Consider the following 19767-nt stretch of genomic DNA (forward strand, 5'->3'; position numbering starts at 1 on the left):
GGATGCACCTTCGCCATGGCAAACGATTTTGAGCCATGTCATTCAAGGTTTCTAACCATCTGTTGTTATCATCTCGCGGATCCCAACCAGGTAATCTGCAACTACCAACATTGCTCAGTCCACTTGTCAGTGACTCCATGCATTTGTGCCACGTTTTGGTCTGGTCGCCCTTAGGTTTCTTCCAACCTACTCCTACACTATAAAACATCGCTCGTCACAGCAGTCGGTGGTTGGGCATACGTAACACGTGTCCCAGCCATCTCAACTGATGAAGTTTCACTACTTCAACAATCGATTTGCCATCCTTACCTAGATACATCTAGTCAATAAGTTATCAAAGGAACGAATCATGTATCCCATATTCCTTCTATTATTGACTTTTACTGTGGACCTACGGAGTAAGTAACTGCATGTAATTGTATTGAACAAAGTATCGCTAAGCCCACATTCTAGTTATTCATTACTGATCGTGGGTTGGGCACCTGGTATAACGTGATCTCCAGTTTATATACCGTATCAATGGAGTATCCAGTCTTTTGATAGCATACCCTCTGTCACTTGTCTTATTATCATATTATAATAGTATATGATAGCTACTAAGAAAATATTTCATTCGCCCAGTATTCTCGGGATGTGGATGAGGTTTAATGATTCTTGAAATAACCGAAACGTTGACAAATCGAAAACTGTTATTATTGATGAACGGTTTGTGAAAAATGTAGGATATTTTTTACAAGTAACTACTGAAGTTTGCTACACACGTCGAAATAGAAATATTTATTCGTCCATGTGGCTATAAAATTCCATATTGTAGAACCCTTTGAAAGATGCAAAGCGTTTGTTGAGATTTCCCCTCCCTGTTCGTAGTCACGTTTAGTAATTACTAGTTAGAGTTGATTCGTGTGTTATATACGCTCTACATAGGAAAAATTCAGCGTTTTGTACATTCAACACTATCACTGTCATTCTTCTACATAACTTTAAACATTCTAAATACTACAAAGGCATTTCTGCTATTACAACGGTGATACTGTAGTGAACGAGAACACAAGTGGGAACAAATGTATTTTAATACAAAATTACAGAATCTCTTAGTAAAATCTGACAACTATACTGTAAATTGTTTATTTACAAAATGTCAATTAGTTGTCTCAGACTTGATTGAATCTTCTTTTCCACAGTAATTACTCTGTTTTCATTCTCTTCGATCTTATTAATCTTCTGCTTCCAGGTATTACACTTTCGATTGATGATACATAATATTTATATCTGTCGACATCAGTAGCACACACCACAATACATACGATGATTTGATCAGGCCCGTCTTATCTATCCACACTGTGTGACGCTTGAGAATTATAGTATAGATTAATGAGAATAGTTCGTTAATTTATTGGGAGACTGACGTGATTAAACATAAATTCCAGCAGTAGAAATTTACTCTTCGCTTAACTTCATTTTTAGAACTTAAATGTCGCGAAGTTCGAAGTTTCTTCTTTGATTTCGCTAACGAACGTCTGTCGTTACTGTTGACTTAGTTCTTTTATTGCTATTTCATTCAAGCGTATCAACTATTTTGAAGATACTTGCATCTCTTAGGCAGTCAACTTCAACTAATTCAAACTACTGAGTTAGACCATTAATATGTAACTTTACCAAATTAAGGGAGCATATATTCAAATATTGTTGGGATGATCCTGAAAGTTTCTCGCAATAGATATGACAAGCTCAGGAAACATAAGGAAGCATTTTATCCAATCAGCGTTTGATTAGAAATTTTGCTAGAAAATGAAAAGTCACATGTGGAGGTTCTGATTGGCTGATTACTACACTGCTTCTATGTTTAGTAGTATTCTAGAATTTTCAGGAAAACCTAAGGACTTCTAAAATACTATAAAAACCCTATATTTTCTGTACATAAATGAACCTTTGGGGTAAAGTACTCGTATATTTTGCGCCTTTTCTCTCGTGTTCAAGTTGCTGGGTAGTTCTAGCTTGGGAGTTACGAGACTAGCTTAGGATCCGAGTATAGCGTTCAATCAACAAGACTTATCAAATATTTAGCTGTAAACAAAACATTTTTAGAAATATCTCAACGAAGAGCATCGTTGATAAACTGAGGTGTTACTGAAGATTTGTATAAGATTATTATACCTGATAAGTTGCAGTAAACAAAATGAACTCTAGACAAATAGATTTTACTGTTCCTGACTTTAGTTAGTTAACAGAACTGATTAGTTAGTTAGTTGTTGTTCTAATCATAAATTATAGTCATTTACCATAGTGTCAAAAGTAACCTAGTTACGTCACTCACTATGATTTATTATTCATAATGTATCTTGATTATTAATCTACGAATATGAGAATTCGTCTAACTTATTGATCGTATTGTGGTGTGTGCTACTGATATCGATAGATATATGTATCACCAATCGAAAGTGGAATACTTCGTGGCAGAAGATTGAGAAGATCAAAGGGTGAAGAGAACGAGAACAATGAGTGATTGATATGAAAATGAAGGGACTATAAAGTGTGAGATAACTAATAAATAGTTTCGTCGACAGCTTCACTTATCTTGGAAGTCTGATCAGCCCTAATGGGTTGGTGTCTGATGAAATCTCAGCGCGGATTCAAAAGGCTCGTTCGGCTTTTGCCAACTTACATCACCTATGGAGAAGACGGGATACCCGTCTATCAATCAAAAGACGAGTATACTGCGCAGCAGTTCGTTCTGTTCTACTTTACGGCTGTGAAACATGGCCATTAAGAGTAGAAGATACATGTAAGCTACTAGTATTTAATCACAGATGTCTGAGAAATATTGCTAGCATCTGCTGGGAACATCGGGTAAGTAGCAATAGTGAGGTTAGACACAGGGTATTAGGGAATGATGGTAAACCAGTTGATGAGGTGATGAATCTTCATCGACTGAGATGGTTTGGCCGCGTGTTACGTGTGCCTGAACACCGATTACCACGAAACGCTATGCTGACTAGTATTGGGGATGGTTGGAAGAGAGTTAGGGGCGGCAAAACCAAAACGTGATATCAGAGCTTGAAGTCACTAATTTCTAGTCTGAGCCATGTTGACAGATGTAGACTTCCTGGTTGGGGTCCACGTGACTATCGTAACCAATGGTTGGAGACTGTGTGTGACATGTCTCATAATCGATCACAATGGTGTAGGTGTATACACTCTTTGTCTTCCATTAAACTTTATGATTAAAATTGCTTCATATCTGTCTTTTTTTCTGCACTATATTCTTATATACAACCTATCTTTTATATATTACCACCACTAAATTAATTACTTCTATGAATTCGGTGTTCATCTTGTCATGCTAACGAGGTATGGCAACTTGGACCGATGCATGAATGTAACTGATCCTACGTTGTAGCTGACTGACTGATTGAATGAATAGTTTGCAAATAACGTATTTACTTTATGGTTGTCAGATTTTACTAAGGAATTCTGTAGTTTTGTATTCAATTACATTTAGTTGTTCTCATTTGTATTCTCCTTCAGTTCAACATAACAGGTGTACTTTCATTGGATTTTCATAGTTGAAATCATGAGTCAATTGAAGCTGAACCACCATGGAAAGCCTGGAAGCACTGAACGGCCGTTTCGTCCTATTATGAGACACCTCATCAGTGCGCATCCACGATCCCGCCTCACGAGACTCGGACCCAGGGCCTACCAGTCTCGCGCGCGAGCACTTAACGAATAGATCACTGAGCCGGCTGATATCCAACGGTGTTAAAGCCTTACTTCAACCGATCCACAAAATTGAGCAACCGTTCAGCGTACAATAGGACGAAACAGCCGTCCATTGCTTCCACCTTTTCCATGGTGGTCTATCTTCAATCGACTCATGAGTTCAACTATGAAAATACTGAAATCTCCATAAAAACCCCTTCTGACTTCATTGAATTGTTAAACTTTGTATGAATATATTTGTTAGGATATTCACAGGAATATCCCAAAAATTATCTCGAATGTAAAGTGGTATGTTTTCAGACTCTTCACATAATTCGCATGTTATTTCCTATTGGTCATTATTTACAGTTGTCCGAACTATGACTTCCACGTGTCGTTTTCCTATTGGTCAATTTTGAGTTGTCCTAATTATAACCTTTACGTGTCCTTCCTTTCCATTGGTTACTGTTAATAGTTATCTTAACTGTATAAATATGCCTTGTCTGTAAATCATTTTTGACCTGCTACTGACCCCATAAACAATTCTTACTTAATGGCTGTGTTCTGATTTATTGGAGGTTGGGGAACAGTATTGGGGTCGTACTAGGATATCTGAATTTGGTCAACCGGTAGAATTTCGTGTAGTCTTATAGCAATACGCAATATTTAGCAACGCAATAATCTCGCGACGTAACAATACTACAAACAAAGAAACATTCCAGAGTATTTTGAATAAATAACAATTTTTAATGACTAAGAAATATGAACAAATTACATAAGTAATAGTTTTACAATATTGATGAAATGAGTCTATTCATAAATGATTATTTTTATTTCTAGTTGTCAAGTGAGGTTTTTTTTCAAAAATGAACATTTCAAATTATGGTAATACAGTTTCAAATAACCATAATGTTAAGTTTAGTTTCTTAGTTCTCTATAAAAGTTATATGGGGAAAGAAGAAAACACATGAACAGATATTACATATGAAGTAAATGATAATTTGGATAATAGCAATAATACAATTAAATTACTCATTAAAAAACAATTATATAACACCATGGAAAACATGGAAGCATTGGATGGCCCTTTTATCCTATTGTAGGACTCCTACAGCAGTGCGCATCCATGATCCCACCTCACAAGATCCGAATCCAGGACCGATCAGTCTCGTGCGCCTAAACTCTAGAACCACTGACTCGGCATCCAACGGTGTTAATGTCTAACTACAACCGATCCACGAAATTTAACAACCGTCCATCACTGCCTTCAGTGTGTTATTATCTCACAACAGACCTGGTTGAACTCCACTGGTCACTGCTTTTCACTAGAACTCCAGGAAATACCTCATGGAGCCAGTCACTAGTGAGCATATGTTGATCAATATCAGGTGTTTTGTGGAGATCTTACTAATTTTATAGTTGAAATCATGAATCAATTGAAGCTAGACCACCATGAAAAACCTGGAAGCACTGGACGACTGTTTCGTCCTATTGTGGGATTCCTCAGTGGCAGTGCGCATCCACGATCCCGCCTCGAGAGATTCGAACTCGGGACCTATCAGTCTCGCGCGGTATCGAGGTCTCAACTTGTTCGCTCTTGTTTGTATCTAAAGTAAAATCGTATATGCATACTCATGATTTCAACTATAAAATTACTAAAATCTCCATAAAACCCTCCTTCTGATAATTACATAACAGTTTGTAAATCTTTACCGATAATAAAGATAGTCTTTTTTTAGCGTAGAAGGGTTGTAGAGATCCTTGAATTGTTTAGTTCTGTATTATGGATTATCGTTGATAAGATAACTATTCAAAACCAGGAAATTGAACATTACTTTATATAGAGTTGAGATCATGAGTCAGTTGAAGCTAGACCACCACTAAAATCTCCACAAAACCCCTTCTGATAATTACTTTATATGCCTGAAATTATACAACAATACTGATTGACTTTATATAGTGTATCAAACATAATCTGGATAGTCAAATCGGAGAATATATTTTTTATCTTGGTTTTAAACAAATGTGTATTTGAATCACCAACAGATGGTAAGTCTGGATAAAAATAAGACTAATCCCACTCAAAAAATTCGCTAAACATCATAATGTCAAAACAATGCTCTTTGATAATCAATAATTAGACTTTTTCTCACCTTGGTAACATAGCTGAATAAAATATGCGAGAATATAATAGTTTATGATAGGTTAACCACTCAAGTATGCCTAGATTAGTGATAATAAATGTTCCGATTAACATCATCCGATGAATTTAAGTTCAAGGATGATTAGTGATAAATGATTTTTAATCACACTACTTACTAATAGTAGTATGTTTCATTACGTTTTTTGTGTGAAAATTTAGTAGTCTTCAGGAATTTTCTGTGTCGTATACTGAGCTGTCACATAACAACTCAAAACATTCCTGACGACAATTTCAAGAACCTCAGCGAATATATGGGTCAAACTAACAGTTATAGAACAAACTAGTGCCAGATCTTGTATTGAACACTCTTACGTTTTTTAACGTCAACCAACGTCAAGCCAACATCTACTTAATTGAGAACGAATTTAGCTAATGTCATTCATTGAACAACTTTAATCATAGATTTACAACTTCTTGGTTCTCAACCTAGAATCTTGTATTTTGTCAACATGGTTCTGATAAATAATCTATGAATTTCTAAACTAATTCTATGTTTTCATTTGATCAACTCCAATTTTTCATAGTTTTGAAATCATGAGTCAATTGAAGCTAGACCACCATAGAAAACCTGCTCACTAGTGTCTGACTTCAAGAGATATTTCCTGAAGTTCTAGTGAGAAGCAGTAACGAGTGGAGTTCAACCACGTCTGTTGTGAGATATCAACTCACTGAAGACAATTGGTGAGCGGTTGCTCAAATTCGTGAATTGGTTGAAGTTAGACATGAACACTGTTGGATATCAGCCGGCTCAGTGGTCCAGTGGTTAAGTGCTCGCGCGCGAGACTGATAGGTCCTGGGTTCGAGTCTCGTGAGGCGGGATCGTGGATGCGCACTGATGAGGAGTTCCACGATGGGATGAAATGGCCGTTCAGTGCTTCCAGGTTTTCCATGTCAGTCTAGCTTCAATTGACTCATGATTTCAACTATGAAAAATACTGAAATCTCCACATAACCCCTTTTGAATTCCAATTTTATCAAATTATCAGATTATTAAAAAAAGAAAAGAATTTTAATTCACTTACTTATTTGTTTATTACACGATACATTTACCATATTTACTATGAATTATCACATTCACTTTATTTGTCCTTGAAGTAGACTCTTCAAAATTCATAGATTCTGTATAAGGTGGACAGTACAAGTGTAATGTAATAGCAGTCTCTGTTTTACTTGGATTATGTAAACGATGTATTCCAACCTTATCTGTAAAAATAAATATAATACCAAACCAATGATAACTAAACTTTTATCCAATATAGTTTAAGAAAATATATTGAACTTGAAATGATAAATAATTACAATTACATAACACCATGGGAAACCAGGAAGCACTGGACGGCCTTTTCGTCATATTGTAGGACTCCTACAGCAGTGTGCATCCATGATCCCACCTCGTAAGATCCAAATCCAGGACCTACCAGTCTCAGGCGTTCTCGAAGTCTCAACTTGTTCGCTCTTGTCTGAATCTAAAGGAAAATCGTCTATGCATACTCATGACTTTTTGATAAGGTAGTGGGCGCCTTCTTCTGATAAGTTCCACAATAAGATGAAACAACCATATAGTGCTTCTCGGTTCTCAATGGTAGTCTGGCTAAGATCAGTTCATAATTGAACTTATGAAATAACTACAATCCCTATAAACTCTCTTATTCTAGTAATATCAAATCTTTAAATTTCCGTGACACCTAAATAAGATCTAGTGTTATGGAAGATGTAAAGATTATACATATACACCACATCAAGATAATTGTCAGCCGTTATCATTTGTTGGTAATTTTTAAATGTTTAATGGAATAAGACTGGAAGATACGTTACATATTATGGGGATGTCCCTGCGATTTTAATCAAATTCGTGCCTTTTTAATATTTAAAATAATTTTGTGTAGTTGATGAGCAATAGTTTACGTCTGTTCGGATTGGTCGGTGTGCACTACTATCTAATGGCGTATTATGTTACTTGAATGTAATGTCTTGAAAAGAGATAGTTGATTAATTCGAACCTCTTAACAGTGAACCACCGGGTGGAAGTTTTCATCGTTACTTGTAAGGATCTGTAGTTTCATGTAGTTAATATTCAGGTTTGTATTGTCATTCTCTATTGGCTTATTAAATTTTTAAGCTGATGAACTGAAATCCTATAGTACTTAAAATAATATTCAGCAGTGGATCCCATGTTCTGAATTTCGTCTTATTTGTAACTCATCAGTTGGATGTACCAAGATCCTAATGTTGATATTCTATAGGAAAATGTAAACTCCAATTATTAATAAATCAACAAGTACTTGTATTACTTAAGTTTCTCCAAAAACATCTATATATCTGAAGGCAAACCAATCTAAGATAATGTCACCTGGTTTTCCACAACAGATGTTGAGGATTCTGTCACAGTACACACAACACGCTAGAGCCCAGTTAATGAACAAATTGTGACGCTATAAAAAAAGATACAACATGAACGACCCAGAGAGTATAGTCACACATAAGTGTCTCATTTGCTCTTGTTTCGCTCTACATAGTTTCAATACCGGTGAACTAATGCGGTATATATGAATCCAGCTATTCTCATTTTCGTTATCCCTTTTAAGGATATCTATAACCAATTCTCAAGTCACAATTGGAGGGTTAATAGAGATTTTTGGATTGTACAGTTAATACATCGGTTAAATTTTAGTTAAACTAGTGATTCCTGCTTTTAAGTGATTGTTCAACTAAGATCAGTAAGTGATGTCAGCTAAGTAGCTTGTAAGTGGTTGGAGCCCAGTAAGTAACCAGGTGGAGGGTTTGAAATGGGTTGAAGTCCCAGTATAGACATCAAAACGGATGCAGATAGATCTAGCTGCGACTAGTCTCAGATACGACAAAACGAGTATCTGGTATTCTACTGCCAGTCATGATTCAAAAGTCGTGGATTTAGAATGTCTAGAATCGATATGTTTTTTCAAACATTTCATGTACATGAATATACTGGAAGCTAATTACCAAACTAAACCCTTCTATCTGAAACATCTTACAAGTAACAATTTGTTCATACTAATCGATGTCAGCAATTACAATGAAACTGTTCCTTCTGTTGGTCGATCAAATTTTACAAAAAGAACATTCTGATATCGAAATTAAATTACCGTAAAATGTATATGACGGATTATTGAAGTTTCAAACAAAAAAAAGAACATTCGACTTGCCATGCATGTAAGTGACTTCACCAGGTTTCGGTACATTCACTGATTTTACCACTAATGGAAAATTAGTTTCATCGGTGGAGTTATATGAATTTTCTGGATTGAAGTGTTTAGGCCAATCGTAAATAGTTTCTTTTATTTGACCTAGATGTATAGATTGAACACTTAGTTAATAATTAAGATAGATAAAAAAGTTTTATTAATTATCAGAAGGGGTTTTGTGGAAATTTAGTATTTTCATAGTTGAAAGTGTGGGTCAATTGAAGCTAGACCACTATTGAAAATCTGGAAGTACTGGTAGGTCCTGGGTTCGAATCTCGCGAGTGCGGGATCGTAGATGCGCACTGCTACTGAGGAGTCCCATAATGGGACGAAACGGCCGTCCAGTGTTTCCATGTTTTCCATGGTGGTCTAGTTTCAATTGACTCACGCTTTCAACTATGAAAAAAGTTTTAATCCATAAAACAATCCAGCTTAAATCTTTATTCTTGTTCTCTTCAAAATGTACTAGGTATGGCTTTATGTACATGATTTAAAGTTATATTCTTTTATGTATGGGTTATTGATAGGTTAAGAGAGTGTAGACATGGCATGTAGCTATGCTTATATGCCACTTTAAAGTCAAACTGTAGGTGAGATATCATGAATGAGGTACGCCATCGGAAGAAGAAATCAGTTATTCCTTTAGTCAAGGTATCAACTTGTTCGCTCATGTCTGGATCTAAAGGAAAATCGTATATGCATACTTATGATTTATATACGTTATATTTCAGTTCCTAATAACTTTAGTCTTCTTTTTTGTGTAACAGCTTTGTCCTATAGTAAGAAGAGCGACTGAATCGGACCATAAAACACATCGATTAGTGATACTATGCTATTGATCATGAAACTGTAACACGATGATTGAAATTGAAATGCTTTAATCATCAACCTATCACTTATATACGAATATGACAAATAGTCAGTTGGTGAACCATAGCAACGTAAAACTAAGTTCAAGTAGATTGTATTGATTCATACTTGTTACATGTTACAAAACCGTAAGAAGGAGGAGACTGAGTAAAGATTGGTCCTTAGTATAATAAACAACAATGATATTAGTAAAGGAATGAAATTAAGTAAGGAATAAATAAAGATAATAATTGATTTGGCTTATTCATACTTTGTGATCCATGTTGTATAGTAAAATCTAATGATGCCAATCTATGATGTGTATTATTCTTAGGAATCTATCCAGAAAACCTTTATTTACTTATTCTACTCATATCAATAAACCGTAACTACACGAGAACAAGGGAAGTAGTAGATAGCCGTTTCGTCCTATTGCGTGACTTCTCAGCAGTGTGTACTCACGGTCCCTCACACTGAACTCGAAGCCAGGACATTTGATCTCGCGCATGAACGCTTAACCTCTATATCAATCAGCAACCACGCAACGGTGTTAATGTCTGACTTCCATCAATCCTTGATCTTACACAATCCTCCGTCCATTGCTTGAGGTGGATAACTGTCTAACAGCTGAATCACTGAACAGCGTACAGCGTTGAGCTTGTCAACTTTGTTTTAATCCTGACCTAATTCTAACGATCGTCAGAATTTGTTAGTTAACAAATGCTGAAATCAATAAATCATGTGAAAAGTTAACACTTAAGATTCAAAAATGTGTATAACCTTGATTCAGTGATACAGTTGTATAAAGAATATTCAACAAAATTTCAAATATAAAAGTAGAATAGAATTTATGATTGACCTCTTTATCGAGAAGAAAAAAAACGCCTAAAAATTACCTTTTATAATTTTGACAAAACAATCAGCTCCAGCATGATCATGTATTCCTGTACCTTGTTCTTCACTCCAGCATAATAATAAAAGATTATACTTTCCATTGCCTTCATCTATTAAATTACGTGTGTATCTATCATATTTATGTATTTATGGAAAAGAAGAAGAAGAAGAAGAAGAATGAAGATTTGTTAACGAAAAACGAATAACTGCTATCGAAACTTCAATTTTTATGAATACCAAAGTCAATCATTTATGAAGCAACACGGAATCTGATCCATAAGCAAGTAGGTTTGCAAGGTATATGGTGACTGACCACAAATAGGTAAGTAGTATGTTAAGTAAAATCAGAATTTAGTCATATAGTTGATGAGAAAAGTCCTTCTTTTTATCACAGAATATTGTTAACGAGATTACAGAATATCTGTTTAGTTACCGTTCATTATTCTCTGCGGGATATAACACTATTCAGTCAGTCAGTCACAACGTAGAACTTCGTACGTACGTAAATCAGTTCGAGTCGCCATACCACATTAGCACAGAGATGAAGTTGTCGATTCAAATCCCATAACACTATTGCTTAGCATTGTATACATATGATCATATATAGGTCTTAGAAAGCGAATAAGATACCTAATTAAAGCCCTGAGTTCGGAATTTGATGGCTCTTTCGAAATGAGAATCACATCAGTATTAAACAAACCTGATTATGTAACAGTTGTATGCTTCCTTATGATCAGCTTAAGAATAAATTTCATGAAGTCAAACAAATCAATGAAGAAGATTGAAATTCTTCGATGATATTTGTTGAAGATCATGTTAACAATGATAAAATGGGCTACTTGGCTCTGACTCAAGTGATTTTGTACTAACTTCTTCCTTGTGAGCAATTTGTGTGACGTTTTCAATACCATTTAAGATAGTGAATTTGTACTATCCACGATTCTCATGGTGATATCAATTTATGATGAAATTCAGATTACACATATAGGTTAAAATTGATATATGATCTAAAACTCCTTGTAAAATCCAAATAAATTTTAAACATAAATAAGTTAATAGTTGAGATCATGAATCAATTGAAGCTAGACTATCATGAAAAACCTGGAAGCACTAGGTTCGAATCTCGCGAGGTGGGATCGTGGATGTACACTGCCACTGAGGAGTCCCACAATAGGACGAAACGGCCTTCCGATGCTTCCAAATTTTTCATGGTGGTCTAGCTTCAGTTGACTAATAAATTCAACTATAAAATTACTATAATATCCACAAAAACCCTTCTGATATCAATGAACATATGCTCACTAGTGACTGTCTTCAAGAAGTATTTCCTGGAATTCTAGCGAGAAGCAGTGACTAGTGTATTTCAACCGGGTCTGTTGTGTGATAGTATCATACTGAAGACAATGGTGGATGTATCGCTCAATTTCGTGGATCGGTTGAAGTAAAACATTAACACCATTAGATGCCGACTCAGTGGTCTACTAGGTTAAGCACTCGCGAGCGAGACTGATAGGTCCTGGCTTCAAATCTCACAATGCGAGATCGTGGATTCACACTGCCACTGAGGAATCCCACAATAGGACGAAACAGTCATCCAATGCTTCCAGATTTTCCATGATCTCAACGATTAAAACCTTACTAAAAATCTCCACAAACCCTCTCCCCTTTCTAATATAAATAAAAATAACTTACTTTGTTTTATTAAAAAATAAATATTTTTTCCATTCTGAAAAATCACATTCAAAATCTTTTAATATTGTACTAACTTCATTAATATCAATATGATCTTGATTAAAGATGATTCTGATAGTTTTAATTAAATCATTCAATGTATTAATCTTTGGTAATTGATATTTATGATTTGATTGATATAGATTAATATTATTATTATTTGATTGTTTCATTATGGTTAATTCAGTACTACTCATATTGATGATTTAAGTAGTAGTAGTATTATTAGGGTATTGAATATAATGATGTTGAATAGTTGAGTTCTCGCTAAAAAATCAAGTTTTATAACGGTTATTTATAGTGAATCTGCATAGAAACATCATCATAACAACATGTGATACCTTTTTTCTTATTATTATTCGATTCCATAAATCAACACCAACTATGGATGGGTCTATCATACATGGGTTAATCATTTGGTCTAAACTTGTGATGTAATAAATAGAAAAGAATAGATTCTTCACTTGAATCAAGATCTATATGATTGGACTATTGTGATCGAAGCAGTTTTTTTTTTCATTCTTTAGACCAATTATTAGTTTTTATTTGTCTATTTGAATGATATTAGACCGATGACTTTATAATTAGACCTAATTGTATTGAATTAGATATTGTCCATTCTATAGTAGTTAATCAGTTTATAATTAAGATAACAGAAAACAACACTTCTCTATGTAGACAATAATGTAAATTGGTTATTGTGTTTAGGTAGTATGTGTTAGATTTTCTCTCATTTAATGTCAATAAGTGGTAAGTATTTTGTAAGTATGCAGTCTGACCAAATCATCAGCTGAATTCTTAGAATGTCATTAATAAGAGGTTATCGAAAACAGTATTTGTTAATGATGTCTAGAATCAGTTTTTTTAAACCGTGAAATTTATTTGTTAAAGATATATAGAAGGACATTAACATATTTGTAATATAATAGTTGAATTCATGACCGTTTCGTCTTAATATGGGAATCCTCAGTGATGAGCATCCGCGATCGCGCTATCAGGATTCGAACCTAAGGCCTATCAGTGTTGCGTGCAAACTATTAGCCTTAGTAGTATTTGAATATTTTTTTAAATTTTAAACCTGAAACAGCTAAATATTATAAAAATAACCATTTTTTAACAAGTAATAGAAATATTGGTCGTTTGAAGCGTATGGTTCGAGTACAAGAGTGAACATCAACTCTGAGATGTAGGTTCATCTAACTGACAAGTCCGAAATAGGACGAAACTCGCGTCCTGAATTCCACTGCTAGCCACTATCCATCTCTGCTTACCATGCTTGTGAATTAAGGCCATATCAAGGCAATACGCATAGTATGCACATATGCCAATTAGAGACTGACCAGCTGCAGTCCTAACACATCGATGGAAAGATTCAAACAAACAATACTAAGTGAATTTAAACTTCACCCCATTGCACAAGCAGGTGGCTATCAGGACTCAGTAGCTAAGTGTATAACGCGATGGCGTTTGAAGCGAACATTACTGGGTTCGAGTCTCAAGTACAAGAGTGAACATCAACTCTGAGATGCAGGTACATCCAGCTGACGAGTCCCAAGTAGGAGGAAACTCGCGTCTTGAATTCCACTGCTAGCTATTATCCATCTTTGCTTCAGATACAAATCGTTTATTTAGTTATCTTGTCAATCGATATACGGTAAATATTAACTTCAAATTACTTACTTAGCTACCCAGAAATAACTGAATGATACTGATACTTCAGAATATCCTATTAGATTGATTTGATTCTAATTACAGTCATTAATATATTTGATCGTTTTTAATAGATAAATCTAACCAATCATTCATTGAGTAACTTTTGATTCTTACACAGAAATTGTGATTTGTGTTGATAGACCTTTGACCCTATTAAATTTTTCAGCACTTAGTACGTGTGATTGTTTAAATAACAATTATGACTGACTAGTTGAATGCTTAGTAATTGAGTTAAGTCATTAAATATGTTGAAAATTTGACTTGTACTGTTGTATGTTATGTAACTACTTAATTGGAGTAATGGAACATGTAAAATGTTATCATATGGGTATTATGGAGATAGTTTAATTTCATAGCTGACATTATGGATTGTGATTTAATGTTTTTAAAGGTTAAATGGTTGCTGGAAGAAAAAATGAAGATCGGAAGTTCAATTCCTTCGCTTTAGGGTCGTAGATGCATACTGTTAAGCAGAACCATACTAGAATGAAACAGCTGTCTAGATTATAATTCCTTATAGACTAACATCTTATTCTTTGATCGAATACATGTTTATTTTGAAAACGATTAACTTTAAGTTATGATTGAGAGCCGATTGATCCTAAATACAGCTATCTCTCTTTACCATGAGTATTCAATCTAGTGAGAGAACATGATAAGCAGAATAAATTCCCACTTACTAATGTGGATCAAATCCATACATTAAAATAAAGTGAGTTACTGATCACATTTCAAACATAAATAGGGAATGGTAAGCAAAGATGGATAGTGGCTAGCAGTGGAATCCAGGATGCGCGTTTTGTCCTATTTGAGACCCGTCAGCTGGATGTGCTTGCATTTTAGAGTTAATGTTCACTATGGGACTCAAAGCCAGTACCTTTCCCTTCAAACGCCATCGCGTTATCCACTCGGCCACTGACCCCTGACAGTCACTTGCTTGTGCAATGGGGTGAAGTTGAAATTTACTTAGTATTGTTTGTTTGGATCCTCCCATTGATGTTTTTAGGACTGTAACTGGTCAGTCTCTAATTGGCATATGTGCATACTGTGCGTATTGCCTCGATATAGCTTAAATTCACAAGCATGGTAAGCAAAGATGGATAGTGGCTAGCAGTGGAATCCGGGGTATAATATTGTACACATAACTATTCCATACACGGAAAAGAGAAGCTGAGTAATAAGTCGGTAGTTAATGAAAGGTTACCTAAGAAAGGTAAAATATACAGTGTTATGGTTGATAGGCTTACAATACAGCTAGCTACAAATAATATTGACATTTGCCCTCTAAAGCGTCAGATTTCATTGCGAACAAAATCAATACTTGCAATACTGAAACGTCGTTGAAATAGAATAACGTTTCGGAGCATATTCGAAGAAGCCTTAGAACAAGTGAAAGAACGAGTCTAAACAATGCAATTATCAAATATCTCTTGGAAATTGGACATCAGGTCGATACCTTGTAATCATTCAAGGTGATTAATAAATAGCCAAACCCCAGTCTACTGAAGTTTGCTGAAACCGTTTCGATCAAGCGTCAAAAACTTGATTTACATGTTCAAAAGGAGTTGGTTATTAATCTTTCTTTGCCTTGGTGATAAATATTCCTTCGTTGCATCATAATACTTTCTTTTTTGTCTTAACTCTTTATTGCATTTATTACATCATTGAGTTTTTATTTCAACTATCTTCTAGATTAGTAATCTTACTGTATTAATTGAGCACAGTATGCACATATGCCAATTAGAGGCTGACCAGTTGCAGTCCTAACACATCGATGGGAAGATTCAAACAAACAATACTAATTGAATTTACTTATTTTATTCCTATCAGAGTCTAATCATTATGTAATCACTTGTTTCTGAACCTTTAAACTCTTGTTACAATCAGTGTTGTCGAATTTCTTTTTACATAAGGTAAATACTTACAATATACTGGGAAGAGCAAAGGGCCTAAGACCATACCTTGTATTTGTTATATCCCCTGGCGAATTATGAATCATAAATCTGAGGTCCATTTATGGACAAATACAATATGCCCATTCCCTATTGGATAGTTGTTAAATAAGTGACCTAATCGTTTCCGTGTTCCTCTTATCATAACCTTTATTTTGACCTTGGAACTATTATTATTGATTACTTTCCCCCTAGCTACAGCCACATTGGCCAATTACTGTACAAATGTTATTTTTCTATTTTTGATATATGTGGTCTGTTTGGTTAGTATATATAACCCAGTATGCTTATAAATAATGATTCATATTGCTGAGGCTGTTATTTGTGTTCTGGACTTAACGGACTGGGCTAGGCAGATAGGAAGGACCGAATAGCACCCAAGACTGCTCGTACGTATTTTCTATATCATTGGACGTATCTATATATATATTAAGAGGGCAAATTGATACGTTATAACAGTATTACACCAATTTTGACCAGGACAGCATCCGACAAGAAAGAGTTAGTTTTGATTATTTGATGTCAGTGGCTGAGGAAAGAACTAAACCAAGCGAGTAAAGGGTTTTTAATCCCATCAGATATGACTTTCCCCATAAGAAGCTGATGGTTAACCATGTCGAAAGCTTTATAAATATCGTAATATATCGTAATATAATATATAAGACTAGATATCCTCGGTCACGTTGCGTAAAAACAAAATTGAAGAAGTTAAGATGGCAGGTCATACAAAATCGACGTTTAAGAAAGCCATCGTTCAAATCATTGAGTGAGTAAATAGTTGGAAAGTTCGTCACCAACAATTTTTTTCGTAATCCTAGAGACAACTAGAGTGATATTTATCGGCCAATAATCGTTCGTGTCAGTTTTATCTCCAGATTTGTAACGTGGTATGATATATTCGGTTTTCCAACAGTAAGGGTCAGTGCCTGTCCCTAGAGAGAGAGAGAGAGAGAGAGAGAGTAATCAGATTTCGAAGATGAACTAGAATATCTGGTGTATGCTTTTTATATCGACCTGAGTAGCATATAACGCTAGTCAGGAATAGAATATCTGGCAGATGAAGGTTGAGAAGATCGAGGAGGAAAGAGTTGGAACAGAGAGCAGTTGGTTTGAAAATGCAGGAACAACGAAGACTGAGATAATTAATGAACATTGTGCAAATGAAGTATTGGAGTATGGTTTTTCTACTTTATCAAGTAACTCTGTAATTTTGTACTAATTATAAACGGTTGTCCTACCTGTGTTCTTCTTCACTACACTGTTACTTCGACGTGGTATTCTGATTTGCAAATTACGATGATCCAGTCAGCCTACATTTGTTTAAATATTCGTTTCATCAGATCTATTAGTTGTTGCTAAGTGAAATTGTAGTGTACAGAACACCGGTTTGTGACAATCGAATGTATTTGAGCATAAATGACAGACTATCTCCTTAAATTCTGATAACCAAATTAACAACCACTTGTCTCAATCTTCACTGTTCCTTCGGTAAGTATCAATTCATCTTCTCTAATTCCATTGTTCATGCACTTTCCTACCAATTGCGCTCCATTTCAGTTCTTTCCTTATCGGTCTTCTGATAAAATACATTCTATGTCTGACCATCGCTATATACTACTTATGTGGATATAAGTAGACCACACTACAATGGCACTTTTATAAACGACCCTAAAACCATTGCAAAGCTTTTCAGTGGTATTTTTGCGAATGATAAAGAATTCCTATTTGGCACTATTTCGCAAATCATGTATGTGACTAGGAACTCAATAAAATCTATCTCCTTCACATACCTGAATGTTAGCAGAGCTATAAACTTCCGTAAGGTTTTAAGAGTTCATTGAGTAAACGGGATTTCATCCTTCCTGGTATTCTAGTTCGTCTTCGAAATCTGATTACTCTCTCTCTCTCTCTCTCTCTCTAGGGACAGGCACTGACCCTTACTGTTGGAAAACCGAATATATCATACCACGTTACAAATCTGGAGATAAAACTGACACGAACGATTATTGGCCGATAAATATCACTCTAGTTGTCTCTAGGATTATGAAAAAAATTGTTGGTGACGAACTTTCCAACTATTTACTCACTCAATGATTTGAACGATGGCTTTCTTAAACGTCGATTTTGTATGACCTGCCATCTTAACTTCTTCAATTTTGTTTTTACGCAACGTGACCGAGGATATCTAGTCTTATATATTATATTACGATATATTACGATATTTATAAAGCTTTCGACATGGTTAACCATCAGCTTCTTATGGGGAAAGTCATATCTGATGGGATTAAAAACCCTTTACTCGCTTGGTTTAGTTCTTTCCTCAGCCACTGACATCAAATAATCAAAACTAACTCTTTCTTGTCGGATGCTGTCCTGGTCAAAATTGGTGTAATACAAGGTATGGTCTTAGGCTCTACGCTGTTTCCAGTTTATATCAACTATATTTGAGGTTGCTTTTGTATGGGTAAGTGTGGTGTTTGTATGAACTAATGATTCCCTTGTGCTTGATAACTGCCTGATTTCGAATTCCAAATACAATTCATTCGTTCGTGCTCATCTATTACTTCTTGGTTAAATTACGTTATTTCTGGGGTTCCTAGTTTGCACTATAATTCAAATACTTTAAACAATCACAATATGCCTCTTCTATATGCTTACTTACTTACACCTATTACCTCTCGTAAAGGAGCATCGGTCGCCCACCAGCATTCTCCATCCAACCCTATCCTGAGCAATACTTTCCAGTTAACATTCATCCTTTTACATATCTGCTTCTATTTCCCAGCGTAATGTGTTCTTTGGACTTTTTCTTTTCCACTTCCCTTCAGGACTCGAAGTTGAGGCTTGCCTTATGATACAATCTAGTGATTTCCTTAATCTATCTCTAATCCATTTCCAACATCTTTTCCTAATTTCCTTTTCATTTGGAAGCTGGTTTGCCCTCTCTCACAGAAAGCTGTTTTGCTAATGTTTAATATACTCATCATATATTTATCACTTATACTAATATTGTCAGTGTCTATTGTCATTAGATAAATAATTGAATAGTGATAACAAAATGTCCGGGTTTTTATTATTTTTATACAAAAAAAATGATTCTATTCAATTAAACTTGACTTTAATTAATAAACAGAATAATACAATTTTATAGATAAATGAAATCCCCCCTCTCTCTCTCAATTAATTAATTAATTAAAAATTCCAAAAAAAAATTAGAAAAAAAACAAAAAAATAATTACGATATTAAGGGTAGATAAATAATGTTGTATCTAATATATCGAATTTTTTTATTTCCATAAGCATTGTCTATTATAAAGTTACATAATTCATTGTGTGTGTGTGTGTACGTGCGTGTGCATGTGTGAATGTGTTTGTGTGTGTGTATGCATATAGATATCTGTATATCATTTCTTGTATATCAATAATTCTAGTAATCAGCTGATATTGTTATTTAATTCGAACTGTTTTCTTCGTCTTCTTCTTGTTGTTCCTGGGTTTTTTTTAT

The 19767-nt window shown here is 34.8% G+C and overlaps 1 protein-coding gene across 1 annotated transcript; it reads right to left on the bottom strand.

Moving 5' to 3' along the window:
• Positions 1-4468: 4468 nt before the first annotated feature.
• On the bottom strand, positions 4469-12794 carry Smp_165750 (putative cysteine dioxygenase; the record flags this gene model as incomplete). The annotated part of the gene is made up of 5 exons (XM_018798638.1): positions 4469-4633; positions 6925-7105; positions 9085-9225; positions 10869-10996; positions 12559-12794. The coding sequence occupies 4 exons, from the start codon at positions 12792-12794 to the stop codon at positions 6936-6938; spliced, it is 675 nt and encodes a 224-aa protein (XP_018653560.1). The 3' UTR covers positions 4469-4633; positions 6925-6935.
• Between the last annotated feature and the right edge of the window lie 6973 nt (positions 12795-19767).

Source organism: Schistosoma mansoni, chromosome 7, assembly GCF_000237925.1.
Source record: "Schistosoma mansoni strain Puerto Rico chromosome 7, complete genome".
In the NCBI taxonomy this organism is placed as follows: domain Eukaryota; kingdom Metazoa; phylum Platyhelminthes; class Trematoda; order Strigeidida; family Schistosomatidae; genus Schistosoma; species Schistosoma mansoni.